The sequence below is a fragment of the Balaenoptera borealis genome (genome assembly GCF_965194805.1).
Source record: "Balaenoptera borealis genome assembly, chromosome: 6".
NCBI classification, from domain to species: domain Eukaryota; kingdom Metazoa; phylum Chordata; class Mammalia; order Artiodactyla; family Balaenopteridae; genus Balaenoptera; species Balaenoptera borealis.
The window spans coordinates 61,768,372-61,786,144 of record NC_138863.1 but is presented as its reverse complement, the minus strand read 5'-3'; the positions used below and the strand labels follow the sequence as shown (position 1 = coordinate 61,786,144).

General features: G+C 34.9%; 1 protein-coding gene across 2 annotated transcripts in view; it reads right to left on the bottom strand.

Moving 5' to 3' along the window:
• The window catches only part of TLK1 (tousled like kinase 1), a 154,293-nt gene that overhangs the window by 13,367 nt on the left and 123,153 nt on the right, over nt 1-17,773 (bottom strand). For both annotated transcript variants that reach the window (XM_082395397.1, XM_082395396.1), the window contains 2 exons: nt 5,175-5,272; nt 2,844-2,925 (listed from right to left, as the gene is read on the bottom strand). In XM_082395397.1, coding sequence (XP_082251523.1) covers nt 2,844-2,925; nt 5,175-5,272 — 180 coding nt within the window. The remainder of the gene's footprint in view (nt 1-2,843; nt 2,926-5,174; nt 5,273-17,773) is intronic.

Here is a 17,773-nt window from a genome sequence, read left to right as displayed (position 1 = left end):
GAATATCATTAAAGAGGAATTTAATAATTTAGGTTCAACTGTGACTTTTACACAAAAGCACTCCCTTAAGAAAACACTAAAAGCTTACATATTTATTAGGAAGAAGGTTCCTAGTTCCCACTCCCTCTATCAATTTAACCTTAAAATAAGCAGTAGGGGTAAACTGCTTGTCACGAAATTATAAAAGCATGACATCAGAAATAATATAGGATGCAGTAATTAAGAATATTCACTTTGGAGTCAGATGAACTTATTAGCTGCATGACTTTGTGCTTAAATACCCTCTCTAATAGCCTCAGTCTCATAAAGTTTGGGTTGTCAACTAAATGGGGTGAAACATATAAAGTGTTTAGAATAATATATGATTCATAATAAATATCCAATAAACATTAGTTCATTATACTATTAAAAGTTAAGTTTTAAAAAATATAATAGAAAAGAATAAAAGTTCATGTGAGAGAAAGCAAAAAAGCTTTTATAAAACTCAAAGGCAATCATAGTAAAAATAAGAGAAAATAAAATTTAGTACTAATAAAATTATCATCCGTGTATATTGATTATAATAACTGTATATGACACATCTTTCTCCCAAGATTAGGAGAGTAAAGTATACCTTCCCATAAAGTTAAGATGGTAATCACTGAGCAACTGATTCAATGTTTTCCACCTTGGTATAGAGAAGAGTCAATTTTTTGACTTACAGTCCTCTACTTTGTTTACCAAGCGACCTGGCAACAATGAAAGGACTTGAAGGGGTTGGAGGGGCTGTCATTAGTATTTAAGTCAGTACTGAGGGTTCAAGTCATTAGGGCCCCACAATCTGCATTTTCTAATTTCTACAGAAGCCTTTTCTTCCAAAAGAAAAGTTCCTTTTAGACCCTATCTATGGGGCTCAAAACAATGGAAATACTATTGGGCAGTGGCAGAAGACTGTCATGAAAGCTATCAGTAGGCTCAGAAGCCGGGCAACTTCTAGGCGGAGCTAGCGCTAGCTAACTATACTTTTGGTGATTTTTAGATCCACAGTGAGCAACATTATGACCTTCTTTTCTACCTTGTGGCCTGAGTAAGACTACTCAACCATTAAGTGCCTGAGGATGAACTACCATTAGAATCAGAGAAATAGGAATTGGAAGAGAGCTTACAGATCACTCTTGATGGGTAACACTTAATGCTCGTCCAAGTTAACAAAACAAAAAATAGTTCATGGTTGAACCAAGATCAGAAATGAAGTTCTCTGAATCTAAACCCCATAATTTCCCCCAGAGTCAGAACTGGATACAGGTTGTCTCGTTGAACAGAGAGGATTTCTAATAACAATCTAATGAGCTTACATTTTCTCAGCAACAGAGTTCTATGTGATTTTCCTGTGATAGTTTGTTTAATCACTATAATGATCCTATGATGTAGGTACTATTAGCATTCCCAGCTGAAGACAGGCAGAGGATGGTAAGCAATAAGCCCAAGTTTATACAGTTAGTAAACAGCAGTCAGAATTAGCCAGGATTCAAACCCAGCCTGTCTGGCTTCAGAACCCAAGGTCTTAATCACTGACTATATCAATACATAATGAAGCACCAAGTGTTACAAGGAGCTAATCAAAGGCAGACTAACAGGGAAGCCTTCTATAGGAATTGAAGTTTAAGGTGAGACTATGACCTTCATATGACTTTATGCTAAGAGCAAATGGGAAGCCACTGGGGCTTATAAGCAGGGGAGTGAGATGATCAGACTGCATTTTATAACAAGGCCACTCTAGCTGCAGCATACACAAATGAACTGGAGAAACTCAATGCCCAGAAAAAGGTGATCAGCTAGGAGACTTGGGCAGCAATGCAACAAGAGACAATGAGGCCCTGAGCTAAGAGAGAGGGAGAAGGGTCATTGCTGGATTTAGGAGAGCTTAATGACATTAATAATGACAGACACCAGGGACTGGTTATGTTGGGGGAAGGGAGTAAGGGCAACGTGAATTGAAGGATGGCTTTTATGTTTTTCACTTGGGGGACTGGGCAGATAAATGGCAGTGCTGTGTATTAAAGTAGGGAGCAATGTTAAAAAGGGGGCGGGTTGGGAGAAGAGATAACTTCTATTTCAGATGTGAGTTTGCAGTGCTTATGAAGCATCCACATGAGGTGAACAGACTAAGTCATATAAACCAGCAGGTATGGGGCTCAGAAGGAAAGTGTGGGGTAGATAGCTATGTATCTATACATCTGTATCTGAAATCAAATAGGTGATAACTTAGTGAATGGGAGGGGGATATATTTGAAAAGGAGAACAAGAACGATGAGACCTTAGGAACTACAATATTTAAAGGTTGGGCAGAAAGATAACATAAAGTGGAAAAAAAGTAAGGTATAAAGCATTAAACATGATGAGTAAATATTTCTACATTTATAAATACACATTTGAGAAACACTGGCCTTAAAATAGGTAGCAATTAGGGTAAATTCAGGACGTGTAAGACTTGTGACACATGTTTAAATTAAGGGATACAACCTTTCCATAAATGTACTATATTAAATGGCTACCTGCCTATCTTGATTCTAATGGCTGTTATTACTTGTATCAGACTGGCTAGTGATAACCAGGTACCAAATATCAGAGGGACTGCAAAGGCACAAGGATAGTTTTTAGACTCTTGAGATAAGACAACATAAGCCACCACAGACTATTTTTTGTAATGAGAGGACATAAAACCAGTCAAAAAAATCATAAAATCAATAAAAAGACATGTACTTCTTAACCACATATTCCTATATCTTTGTCATATATCTTTATGACATAATGATATAATCCTATATCTTTAGTATGAAGAACAGGAAAAAAATGTACATTACCTTATACACTTCACTAAAGCCACCTCTACCAAGCAGATGGAGTAATAAATATCTTTCATTTAACGTTGGGTGATCTTTGAACCTTAAGGGTGGGGAAAAAAACACTCAGGCACATGAAAACACCCACAAAAAGGTTTCGTCCACAACAAAGTTAGCTCTCTTATTCTACTCCCAGTTGCTTCTTTTCTTTTTCAGCTACTCTTCTGCTAATTTTGAATTCCATTCCATACTTCTTTTCCTTCTCTAACTGCATGACTATCACCCATCTTAACGCTCTGGTGTTCACAAAGCTTAACATTTACAGTCGAATATTCAGGTTCAATGACCAATTATAGCACTGTGATAAAGACCTACTGACTACTGTATTACTATGAGCTTTATGAAATCCCATATCTATTCAGCAGGAATTACTTCCCTTGGAAAAATATACTTTCATTTTGGGAGTTATAGTTAATCAAGTTTTATAATATTGACATATGATTAAAAATAATTATATTTATAAACTGGCTTTCATCCATGGTGAAATTTTACAGCCTTTGCCTTTTATAAATAAAATTTTAATTCCTAATCAAAAAAGAAATGCTTTAAAAAAAAACCACCACAGACAATACTGCTATTACTATTTAAAGCTTATTGTACCTGCTATACATTAAGCACTCACCTGTATTATCTCATTTGGTTCTTAACCAACCCTTTGAAGTAGGCCCTGCTACTACCTCTATTTTACAGATGAGGGCACTACTGCACAGAAAGGTTAAGTAACTTGTCCAAGGTCAACAGCTAATACATGGCAGGGCTTAGCAGAAAAATGTGGTTCCAAAATGTGCACTCTTGATATTTAAGGAAAAAAAATAAATCAATGATAGCTTTATAATTCCAGATGCAAACACACGATATTTTATTCAATATCAACACAGCTTTGATAATTTAAGCTTTTCCTGAGAACTTATAAATAAAAGAGATTTCTGTTAGTTTTAAAGCAAAATGTAGGGAATTCCCTGGTGGTCCAGGGGTTAGGACTTGGCACTTGCACTGCCGTGACCCAGGTTCAATCTCTGGCCGGGGAACTAAAATCCTGCAAGCCACGCAGCCAAAAGAAGAAAAAAGAAAAGAAAAGTGTAAAGCTGTAACAATTTATTTAATTTTCATCAAGTGGATTAAGTAATATCCACAAACAAGTTTGGACATAATTTTCAGAAGAGCCAATTTTAAATTAGTTTTGTCTTATCTGCTGTATCAGAATTTTCATCTGGTACAATTAAGGATATTACATAACTATATTATTTCATTGACATTATACACTGGAATGATTGTGTTCATACAAAGATGATCATAAATAGGCCTTCTTTTAAGCAAGATATTTGTATTTCACGGCAGAAATAGGCCACTTCCAATTCTGACACTCATATTAGGTCATGAAGATTTAAATTACATAAGTCTCAAAGTGTAAAAAGACATCCTTCCTGTCCTCTACACTGACTAAATCCAATTAATGCCTTGCTTAATTTCTGTCTTCTTCATAAAGTTCCCACCAGTCCACATATATTTTCTATTCTTTGAATTCCTTTAGCATTTAATGTCATTTTGATAATTAGGGATTAAGGACAGAGACTATAACTTAAACTACTTTTCTATTTCTTCTACAGTTTTTACATAATGCTGGATACATGGCTTACTGAAATCCCTTTGGTTGAAATAATTTTTTCCTCACTACTGTAATATTAACTTTGGTATTTAGTTAACAAGTATTTATTCTGTGCCTACCATATGCCAGGCACTGGTCTAGGTTCTGGGGATATAGCAAGAACAAAACTAAGTCCCTGCTCTCATGTAGCTTACATTCTAGTGAAAGGAAACAGATAAAATAACTGAAAAAAAAAAAAATTTGTAATTCCAAATAGTGGTAAGTGCTAAGAAAAAATAAAGTAAGGCAAGGATACTGAGATAGGGGATAGAGTGAGGCAAGGACTGCTATTTTAGACAGGGTGGCTTCTCTAATGACCACTGGGAGTGAAATAAGGAGTAAGCCACTCAGATATTTAGAGGACGAACATTTCAGGAAGAGGAAATGGCGAGCACAAAAGCCTTGAGGGAACGAGTCAGACATGTTTGAGGGGGCCAGTGTGTCTACGACATATAAGTGAGGGGAGGATGAGAGAGATGGGGTGGTGAGGTGGCCAGAGACCAGATCATACGAGGCCTTCTGAGCCACGGGAAGGACTTTAGGTCTATGATGAGAAGCCCCCCAACAAGGAAATACTGTGTTTATGATCTCCAAGGGGAGAAAAAACTTTTATCATGGAAAACTGTGAAATACAAATAATGACTTACTGTGAATTATCTTCATTATTTATTCTTTTGAGCTCTCGAATGTGAAGATTTCTGACTCTTTCCAAACGTTCAAGTTCTGCCTGGATTTCTGCCTCTTCCTGAAAATGAAGAGAGGGGACTATAACAAGCTCAATTTATTTGTGATATAAAAAAGATATTTTTACTCATGCACCAATTTTTTACAGTGATGGGAAGAATAGTGTATTATAAAGTACCACTGAGTTAAAAGACCAAAGTGCTCTTTTCAATGCCTGAAAGATAGAAAGAGATACGGCAAAAGCCTATTTCAAGAAACCATCCTCCACATGAAAATCTATATACCTAACGAGATGCTGACTTTTATTCTGTACCACAAGAAATCTATTTTTATAATGTCTAAACTGAAAATGACTGCAAGGTAGTCTGAAACTGACTTATAACACAAAATGAGCTGAAAGTTTTATTTCTGGTACATCCAAATTTTAATTTACGAGGGAATAATTTACTAGTACAAAACAAATGAAATGGAGATATTTCACAACAGTTAAAAGAGGAAGAAAGGTAGAAGACAGAACTACTGATTATTCTGAGACCTGACAACATTTGGAATACACACACACACACACACACACACACACACACACACACACAGTCTGACCACTCACTTTGGAGAAATCCCACTACAATTTTAAAGAGACTCTTAAAACAAAAATTTTATGAATAGCTGTGGCAGATCCTTAGTTATCAGAGCAGACCTAGGCAAATCCTAAAGAAATTTACTTTAACATTCATTTAAACATTTTGATAAATATTTTTCATGTCTCAAAATATACAATTTTTAGAACATTTAAAAAAATTAGACACCAAAACAAATAAAATCACCCATTACACACATACCTCTTGTCAATATAAATTTAAATACTACTTAAAAAACAAGAACATACCAAATTTCAGTGAAAAGTTCTACAAATGCCCAATTTTATAATATTTTTGAATAACTATTTATTGAGTAAGTAAACAAATCCAGATTGCCTTGGCCTAAATGTGTACCACTACCGTTATAAATCTATACCACGTGGAATAGAGGTTATTTAAATATTTGTTTTTCATTAGCACTGTCTCTTAATAATTTATCTTCTGATATTTTTTTAAAAATCCTTTATCTCAAAAAATTAATAGTTCTGAAATTTACTTTGAAAATATAAATATTATTTCATCGTAAAGCAGATAATAGAGATATAAAGTCTATTACACCTTTATCTAAGGCTTAAACTGAAAGGAATATTCTAAGTATCATAAAGAAAAACAAACGTTCACAGATTAAAAAACTAAATCTAAGTATGTTGTTCATATTCCACCTGACCTTAAGATTATTTCAGTTATTTTAAAATGAAACAACCACTACTTGTTGCAGAGATATTTAATGTAAATTAGGCATTAGATGATACATAGAAACCTTCAAAATAAATTTAAGTAAAAAAAAAAGAAAAATAAATAAATTTAAGTGAAGATGAACTTTTCTAAAATTTTGGGGAGAGTTTTCTAAAATAGATACACTAAATTCTCTGAAATTTCCTCATTTAATGTAGCTTCAGTTACAAATATTTTTAATTTTAATGAAAAAAGAAAAAAGGTAAGATAATGTCCCAGGGGATTAAATAACTGAGGATTCATTATAAGGAAAGGAAATAGATTAAAAAGCTTTGGAACAATAAAGTCAAACCACAGTTCAGTTGTCTCCATTTAGTTATATAAAGTAGAATAAGAAACTGGCCATATAGCTGTGCCCATGAGTATGAAAAAATTCAAATTCATTTATGCCACAGAACACAGAAAGTGGTAACCTTCTTTCTTCAGATTACTAATGTTTGCTGCCTTAAAACCTGCCATTAACTTCTTATACATGTAGGAAGCTACTAAACACTTAGTAAGTTGGTATAATTTTAAATAATCTGATAAAATGGTGAAATGCCTATTAGAACACCAGCAAAAATACTTGTTTCAGCTTTCATTTGAAAATGTGGTATGGGGATACTATTTTAAAAATGAATTTATAGAAATTAAATTTTATTAACTCATAAATATATAATTATGAGATTCAACTAGATTGACACATAATTACATTTGTTTCATAATTTTTGGTAATCTTCAGATGTTTATACAATGGCAGTAATCAATATCACAATATACTTACTAAAGAAAATAAAACATTATGTCTGTGCCAGCTAAGCAAGCTTTTTACCCTCTATAAAACATGACAAGTATGCCCCATAAGATCTTACAATACAAAAGCAGAGGCAAGCTTCATTCAGTTTGAACTGTAGTGTTTACAGGAAGACAAAATGTCAGGAGCACTAGTTTAAAAAAAAAGCTGGATCCTAGGTATTTAAGAGGCATGTCGGGCTTCCCTGGTGGCACAGTGGTTGAGAATCTGCCTGCCAATGCAGGGGACACGGGTTCGAGCCCTGGTCTGGGAAGATCCCACATGCCGCGGAGCAACTGGGCCCGCGAGCCACAGCTACTGAGCCTGCGCGTCTGGAGCCTGTGCTCCGCAACAAGAGAGGCCGCGATAGTGAGAGGCCCGCGCACCGCAATGAAGAGTGGCCCCCGCTTGCCGCAACTAGAGAAAGCCCTCGCACAAAAACGAAGACCCAACACAGCCAAAAATAAGTAAATAAATAAATAAAAATTAAATAATGTATAATTCAGGTGTACTTAAAAAAAAAAAATTAAAAAAAAAAGAGGCCTGTCAAGGGAAGGAACTATAACAAAGTCATATGCAAATAGACATAAATCCTCCATAGTCATCAGTGAAATATATTTACATCTTCCATATTGTAATTTAATATTTATTCCACAATATCTTGGACCTTAAAACAAAGTGACACACTTCTAGAGGAAAGATAATTCAATAACTCTAAGTAGCTTCTCTCAAATCCCACTGAGAAAAAGTATACATGCTATTATGGATTGAAGGTTTGTGTTCCTCCCAAATTTTGTATGTCTAAGCCCTAAACCCCAATGTGATAGTATTTGGAGAAGGGGACTTTGTGAGGTAATTAGAGCTAGCTTAGGTCATGAGAGTGGAGCCCTCATGATGGTATTAGTGGCTTTTTGAGGAGGAAGAGAGAGACAGAGATCTCTCCTTCCAACCCCACCACCTCTTTGTGGGAGCACAGAGAAAAAATCATGTGAAGGCTTGAGAAGATGGCCATCTACAGATGAGGAAGAGAGCCCCATCAGAAACTAAACCCTGCTGGACCTTGATCTTAGACTTCCAGCCTCTAAAACTGAGAAATAAGTTTCTCTGGTTTAAGCCATCCAGTCTATGGTATTTTGTTATGGCAGCCTGAACAGATTAATACACATACTTTTAGGCAAACACTAGGCAATACTGCTTAGTATCCTCTCCTTATAGAAAGGGGCAAGGCCCAGTTTTGGTCTAGCCCCAAGGTACAACATCCAGAATATGGTAGTCTTAGCAACTAAACTTATCTTTACTGCAGATCATTTCCAAAGATCTATATACTGTAGGCCACGCTCTCCTTGCTTGAGACTGACATTAGCCTCTGGGCCATCCTCAGAATTAATCGTTTTCAGAGGGTTCAGGAGAGGCAAGGCAGACCTGGGCTCAAAACTGATCTGAATCATTATGGAATGGAAGCCTGAAACGCATGGCAAAGGTAGTCCAAATTATTAAAATAAAAAAGAGAGGCAATCCAGACAGCTAGATCATGCTTAGTAAGAACACCAAGTTTCAATCCTCAAGTCATCCACCAGCTAAGCAATTAAAGCAGAGAAGGTCTAAGAAGAAACAAACAGCATCTCTGGAAAGGAACTGGTCTCTATAGACAATTATGGTGTTGAAGGGACATGAGTAAGAAAAGATCCCATTAAAGAGAGAGGTAGGTTTGGTAATCACATACAATAAAAGGGCATGGCTCTTTTCCATTTAAACAAAAAGATATAGCAATGGACCTTAACAGTACACACTACAGCTATTTTAACAGTATTTTAAAATAAGATCTAATATTCTGAATTACTTAAACATATTAAAAAACCCAGGTCAGACACAGATGGAAAGCAACATGAAGACACACATAAAAAATGCCATGTGATAACAAAGGCAGAGATTGGAGTGATGCTGCCACAAACCAAAGAATACCTAAGGCTACCAGAATCTGGAAGAGGCATGGAAGGATCCTCCCCTACAAGTCTGAGAGGGAGTATGGCCCTGCCAAGTCCCTGATTTCAGACTTCTAGCTTCCAGAACTATGAGACGATAAGTTTTTCCTGGTGTAAGTCACCTGGGTGTGGTACCTTGTTATGGTAGCTGTAGGAGACTAATACAGATGCCATATTACCCTCTTGGTTATCTCTGCAGGGGATTCGAAGGAAGGAGGGAGACTATGGTCCTGCTCTACCATAAAACTGTGTATCTGACTTTAGTCTTTTTTACCTTACAACTGTGTTATTTATCCCCAGAGTCACCTGTCCCTCACTCTTGCTCATTCCCTTTTCCGTGCCAGCTGCTGAGACTCTTGCTGGCTTCCCAGCTTCCCTATTTGATTCGTAGCAAAAGCAAAGACTCTGTCTTTCTGATTTACATCTTAGGGACATAAAGAAAAGCAAGTGATTTTGTGTACAAGATTTGTTCTCCTAGCATCTTTGGGGTTGCAGGCTATATGAAGAAAAAAAGGCAGACAATATGCTGTCAATCATATTCCAAGATAATACATGCTCACTATCAAAGTAGATTTGCTTTTAAATTATTCATCTACCGGTGGTTCTGATCCATACCACCTCCCCTACCTTGTGAGAAGAGATAAGGAGATAAACTGTTGCTTCAAGATTGAGCAAAATTAATTTACCTACGGGGAAACGGACCTATCATCACAGATTCACTTAACATATTATAAGCTATACTAACTCATAAAACTAAGAAAAGTTAGAATTCTTCACTGCAAGTTTAGAAATCATTTCAAGCTGGTTTAAAAAAAAATTATTATAAAAAAAACAGAAGCAAAACAAAAAACTAGGGTGTGCCCAGACTGAAGGGCCAGCAGAAGGGCACTGGAAGTAGAGATAGAAAAGCCCCCTGTATTTGCTCTCTACTTTTCTCTGCTCTTCTCTCTATAACTGATTAAAAAAAAAAAAGAAAAAAAAAAAAGAAAAAAGAAAAAAAAAAAAAAACCCCAGGTCAGACAAGTATACAACAACAGATCTCAATATTGCCTCATCATTTAAGTAACCTGCAAAACACACCACCTTCTAAAATTTTTAACTTTTAAAAATTTATATGGAAGGTAAAACCAGTTTGTCCCTCACCAGATATTTAGCATAGAAATGCTTTCTATTTGTAATCAAAGTCCTTTCTGGCAACTTAGTATCCTCTTGGCTCAACATGCTAAGCTAAAATTACGTTACAGCAACAGTAGAATCTCTGTAAAATGCCAGATTAAAACTGCTAGGCAGATTTGGGGTATATTTGAGCATTTCCCTTAATGGCAACTTTTTTTAAGTGGGGGTGTGTAGGCATTAAACTATAAAGCTTAAAGAGTTATAAAATGCATTTTCACATGTAAAACTAATGGATATCCTGAAAAAATTAAACATCCTAGTTTAAACGTCTTTAGCAAATCTTTAATGTATGTTACATGTCAGCCCCCACAAAAAACCCCTCAATTTCGAAGAGCGGCCTTTCTATAAAGCCAAGATAAGATAGAAAGTATTTTCTGATATATCGTTCTCAGCTTGCCTATAATCCATCAGGGTTGGTAGAAGAATTCTGTGTGCTATATTATGAAGATGGTGAAAGCAGAGAAAAGCTTATCACTTACAATAGTATATTCAACAGCACCAAAACAGCATTAGTCGGTCTGGGAAAACTAGTTCAGAATGAGGTTTCAACAAGTTTAACACCAAATTCATTTTACTAGTATGAACAATACGAATCCCTCAAAAGTTAGTATCTCCAGGTCCTCAAATTAAGTTTTAATTTGATTAAATATTTATAATGTCATTCTAAAAGTTTATCACCAGGAGAGTGAAACGTAAAATTAGCAAAAGGCACTATTAAAGACTAACAGAAAGGGCAGTGCAGAAAAAAAGAATTAAGAAGAAAATTTTTACCGATTTACTTCAAATTTATCCTTATTAAATGTCCTCAAATTTTTCTCCATTATATTCTTTAATATATCTTAAATATAGATATGAGAGACATGAGCCATTGGAAATATTAACCAACCAACAAAAAAACCACGGTGAATGTATAGCGGTCGGTTTTGAAACTACTGCCCATAATCCTATTTTTGCTTGAGTATGGTTGTATAGATTGAGGAGTAGGGTAGGAGGAGGAGAAGGGACAAATATTATGAAATTCCTAAGGAGGTTTTCTTTCCTAACTATATATATGCTCCCTCCATGCCCATCCTCAATCACTGAGCTGGATATTACTGAGGGAAGCATACTGCATTTCCCTCAGGTATGTTTAACTGGCTTAGATAATTACTTTAGAACCTTAATGTTTTCCTCTCTCTGCACTTCATTTCCTTCTTTGGGGGGGTAGGGGGTCGTTAATCTCTCTTCAAATGCATAAATATATACATCAAAACCCTTAAATGGGAATAAATGTTAAAATGGACAGGTTTTGATTCTGTCAGTTCCCCCATTCTGTTTAAACAAACCCAACCCTATCTTCTCAGCAGCAAATAAATGTAACAGTTCAACTCTCTGGCAAACTTTAAATATTTAGTACACTTCCTGAAAAAGAAATCACAGCTACTGTATTAGGGGGATGAAATTCCTTGATGTTAAAAACATTAGCTAAGGTGCTGACACCAAGTCTTAGCACATACAGGTACAATGCCTTACTACTATACTTTCCTCCAGCTTTCTGCCTCCTTTTAACCTTTTTCAGGACTTTGGTGGATTCCATATTTTTTTTAAGTATGAAAAGATTTAACTTTCTACACAATAATGAGAAGAACCTAATCTTCTAGACCCTCTCTATACATATGCATATAAACGGCATGGAGTTACAGTTCTTGGCCAGTGGCCAAGCAATTGTTCTCTCTTTTTTGTGAAACAGTGATCTCTAAACTGAACTTACAAACCTGAATAAATTAAACCCTGCTCTAACCAATGGTTAACATGACTTCTAAGATTCTTTCCAAAATTTAAGAAATTCCATTGCCTATATAACAACTGGATTAATATCAAACACTACAGAAGTAAAACATGTTTTACTGCTAAATTTTCACTTTGGTAAGTGAACAATCATCTACTACCAAGTAGAGATGTATAATTATAAATGGTGGGGGAAAAGCCAGGAATATGTTTGTAGGTTTACAATGAGAGTAGGAAGTAGAGTATACACTGGGAGCTTTCCTATCTACAGCTAGTTCCATGTTCTCTCAGCACAGGCAGCTTTCACAGATAGTACTCATTTTTAAATGGAAGCAGTACTAAGCACAAAATGTCAAGTTTAGAATTCCAACACTCTTCTTGGCACTTTTCTTGCCCACACATGCCAAGAAGTCAGGAACCTCATAATCTTCTTCATGGGCTTAATGGTGACTTTTTCTAGTATAATGCATTTTCACTAGATTTCCACTGAAAACTACTTCCTACACAAGTAGCACCTTGTGTTATGTTCTAGAGAAACATAATGTACAATGTGGTTGGCTCTGAGAGAAAAATTTCTTGAATATAAAGGTGCACACACAGTTTTAGAGAGTAAGCCCTCTAGCATTAATTATTTTCATACTTTTATTCAAAACTAAAGTGACGAGATGCCACATATGCAAACTTATTCTTTGTGGTCATACTAAGGATTTGATAAATCAGATGACAATGGTATTCTAGAAAGAAAGACCAAAGGAGATAACAAACTTCAAGAATATTTGGGGGTTAATTCACCTAAAACCAATGCCCTGTATCCTCCACTGTTCAAAAGGCTTGCAGACAATCCATTGTCTTCCATTTCAACTAGTTGCATGGTCCACTGTGAAGGAGTGAGAAAAGAGCTGTGTGCTTGTTCTTGACCTGTAAAGATTTCATCATGGAAGATTAATACTGATGCTGCGGCTGCCTGTTACTGGTTGTTTCTCTTTGCAGGTGCCAAAATCGGTCAGAGAACAGGATTTCAGTGGCAGAGTTGTTGCTATACTGTTATCTCTTCAGAACGGAGGCACAAGGAGAGATGAATGCCACATCGCAAGGAGCAAAGGAGAGAGAGAGAAAGAAATGGTGTCAGGTGGCATGTTGGATGTGATTTTTGTTTTAGTAGAGATTGAGATGACTGTAATTGTTTAGCTGATTCCTTCGGTCTGCAAAGATACACTTGTGTTGGTGCTGATGGTTCTTGACTAATCCTGTTTCAATTACAAGTTGGTTATGTTTTTCCAATAAAAATTTCTGACACTTATATTCAGGGCTTCTCTCTCTCTCTCACACACACACACACACCCACACACCCACACACACACCCCAAAACACATACATTAAAGCCAATCCCTACAATACTATCTAATATTCCATATTGAGATGTCAAATCTTCTATATGCATTCTCTCCAACTAATCAAATATTTAAAATCCAGAAGACAAAAAAATTCAAAGACTAGAAAATAAGGAGCAACACCTCCACATGCTGTTCACATCACAAACTTGAATAATAGCAGTGGCATGACATAGTTATTGGTCCCAATAACTTTCAAATTTCTTACTTCCTCTTTATTTTGGCATATTATGATTGGTAACTTGTATCTTTTAAATAATAATATGACTACAGAGATAATCTATTACAAGGAAGACGGTTTTTCAGGGATTTTTTTAAAAAGTTGTTTGTGTTAGTTTAGTAACAATTCTTGGAAAGCACATCCATGTAGTTTTCTTCAATTCCAGAATAAAGATCTGAACTATACAAACAACAACCTAGCAGAACTCCTCAAATCACAAAGATAAATGACTTTCCCATAACTAGAATGTATCAAAGACTGGTATCAAAACAGGATCAACCATAAAAGCTAACTGGTATGTGGTTTATTAGTTTCCTTAAATCCAGAGATTCCACATGTGGCACAGGTGGAATGGGATTTTAAATGGGATTTAGTTGCTCTGCCTCAAAGGAGCAACTTTTTGAAGACAGGAAATTATTTCCATTGCAACTACAAGCTTTTAATGAGTGATAATTAAGGAAGTTTGTGCATAATTACTAGCAGCAAAAAAGTTATTTTTTAATAAGTTTTAGGAATAATTTGTACAGTCTCCATATACTTTACTATATAGTTCTTTTCCGTTCTATTCAATTAAATCTTTAGCTCTATAAAAGGTAAAATTATACTAGAGCATATTCACACATTTTAACCAAAAAAAAGTGCTTTCCCTGTTGACCTTTAAAAATAAACTTAGAATGAAAAACAATGAAGCAGCTAATAATAAAGAAATATTCTAGTTGATAGAACAGTCACTAACAGGATACCCAAGGAAAGTAATATATAAGAGAAAGAAAGAAGTATGTGTGTGTGAAAAACTTAACTGCTCTCCTTTATCTGCAATGAAAATGAAACAGCATGTTTCTGGGAGAAAAGAAAAAAGCAAACATTCACACTACTCTAAGAAACAGGCAGAGAAAGCTACAAGTGACTTAATTCTTCTGAATACAAAAGGATCAACTTGCTATTTATCTACAACTAGAGAACTGTAGGAATAAAGCGTAAGGGTACTGCCACTGAAACAGGAGAAAAAAAAAAAGAAAGAAATAGCAGTGAGAAAAGGTTCAAGTTTTCGCTTTGCCAGTTACTAGCTGTATTAATTCAGACAAAGCAAACAGAGAAGATCTTGGCATTCAAATTTAACATTAATGTTCACTTTAGAATGGTTAAAACTTCAAAGTGAAAAAAATGTAATATTATGTAATCCTCCTGAAATGGGAATTTGAATCGTGCCTCATTTAGGCAGTGTGGAAATAAATCACTCAGTGAATGAGTGAGCAATAACTTCACAAACTGATTAATAACTAAAACAATAAATATTAAATAATCCTTGCTATATTAAAAAAAGATGATGCTGCATAATAACTTTCCTAATTTCAAAAGAAAATAAGCCCTTAAGTAAGTTTACATTTACTATTTGGTGGTTACCAGAAATATGTATTTATTTTAGCCATGGACTTACTGCTCAACTCTCATTTGTTACTCTATCACATTAACAGATTCATTGGATTTGGACTTATTATGTTTCTAACCCTACAGAATAGTATAGAATATGAACTGAATTTTATGATTTATTCAATGGTAAATATACTTTCTCATATTTCAGCTTCTCTATTCAATTATTATGATTATCTTTATGAAATACAATGCACATCATAAATTATTTATCTCAAGAAAAAGTAAATAGGCCTTCTAGTCTCCTATGTCCAAATGGTATGGGTTTCGTCAGTGATGGACATTTTTTCCTTTGGTGTCAACAAATTTAATCTAATAATTCCATTTAACTTCAAGAGTTTTTATTAAAGGGAGAGTGAGAGTCACCTTTGCTAATGCAGGAGTATGCTGGGCTCCATATCTAAACCCTAAGCTGATGTAGGTCACATGATTAATTCCTATGCAGGTTACATGGACACCAAATACTCACAGATCAGATCCAGCCTATGGTAGAAGCTATATAGTTACATGTCAGGGTATAGTTCATGTTGGCTTAAGATAGAGGTGATAACATCTTTTCTTTCAAGTCAAGCTTGCTCTCTCTCTATGTGTTAAAAGTGTCCAATCTACCTGTGTTTTAGAAAACAAAATGACCTATTTTTAATGCCCTACTTTCCAACTGTGCTTTAGAATGCCAAATAACTTATTTTTAACACATGTAACTGAATGATTATTATTTTTAAATTGTACGACTCAAAAATTAATACCCAGTGGTAAGTAGACAACTGCTATTTATTTGTGCTCTAAGGTGACACTACTTACTCAATTTTGTTCTCTGTGTGTGCTACTAGCAACTTTCTTCATAATGCATTCATTCTCCTCACCCAAAATAGTCTTTCAGAAGAAAACGTGAGAATTCAAAAGACATGATAGTATATTTCAGCATTAATTCATCCACTCTCCCAAAATATTCCATGATGGAGATCAAAGAAAAGTAATGTTGTAAATTGGTTAAGAAGAAGATAAAGTTAGAAATCTAAAACTGCTCAGTAAATTTGATAAAAGCTGAAAAAAAATAAAATAGGAAAAAGATTATGGAGGGGACAATTATTAGAAAGAATGAGTAAATACAAAAAATGGAGAAGTCAACCACTGGGAAAGAAGATAATATGGAGGTTAGAAGAAAAGGTGTAGTAATCTACAACAGCTTACAACTGTTTATATAATATCTAGACATTTAAGTATATGTACCTCACTTACAAAATAGAAGTGTTTCAGAGAAATGAAATATTTTCAATGTACCAGGAAAGCTTTAAAATCAACCAACCACCCACCAACCAAAAATAAAAACAAACCCTCCTCTGAATCCTTTTAAGTGTTTTTGTAATACAAATAGCTGATTGCTAATTAAACTGCTTTATAATTTCAGATTTTATAATAAGTTTTCATAAAATAAAACACATGTAAAATCTCATCATTAGAAAGAGTAATTTGAAATTTACTATTATATGTGAAAATAATAACCCTCCAGTTAATTATATTCTTTAGTATCCCATTATCATGAGAGGCTGGTTAGAAAATAATTGATAAATCTTTATATGGGACATCAAACACAGGTCTCTGAATTTATTATCAAAATAGCATAGGTGGGCAGACAAATACTTGTACTAATTCTTAACTACAAAATCCCCTCTTCCCTTCTGTAGTCCCATTACAACTCCATCGGATACAAAACAGACTGAAGTTGCCTACTCATACCAAAGAGCAAGAGAAATGTGAATAATTACAACAGAATACAAAAACAAAACAGAGCAGAATAAATCATTTTAGAATTTACTGTTCAAGTAGTTTAGGTTGAAACTTTTCTGAGCAGGGGCATAGACAGATATGACACAGTAAAGAACACTAACACAAATTACACACACATATATATATGTGTGTATATACATATACACACATACATATGTACACAAAATATAATTTTTTTCTGTTCCCTGTAGTTAAATGGCAGGGATCTGAAGCACGGTGATAACATTCCAAAAACAAAGACATCCACAGTGAGATGGCGGCTGCTGCAAGGATGGGTTTCTCTGACCTACCTTACCCTACCCCAGGGAGATGACTTCATAGATACTATCTTCAATTAGTTCACTAACTCAGGTTTAGCTATTATTCAGCCTATTAAAAAAACGTAAGTAACGTGACAAGCAGAAAGCAGAATTTAAAAATTGGATCAAAGGAAAAGAATTTTATATCTGTCGGTAACTTCATTTTGAGGGGGAAAATCTACTCTATTATTTCTTTGAAGTGGTTTGAACTAAAAAACAATGAACTGATTACAATTTCTGAGTTTACAAACAAGTACAAAGCTACACATTATAAAAATTTACTAATAACATATAGCAATGTTTTTCTAAATTATATCATTTCGTATTATTACTGATGATCAGGTTCTTCTAAATTTGCCAATG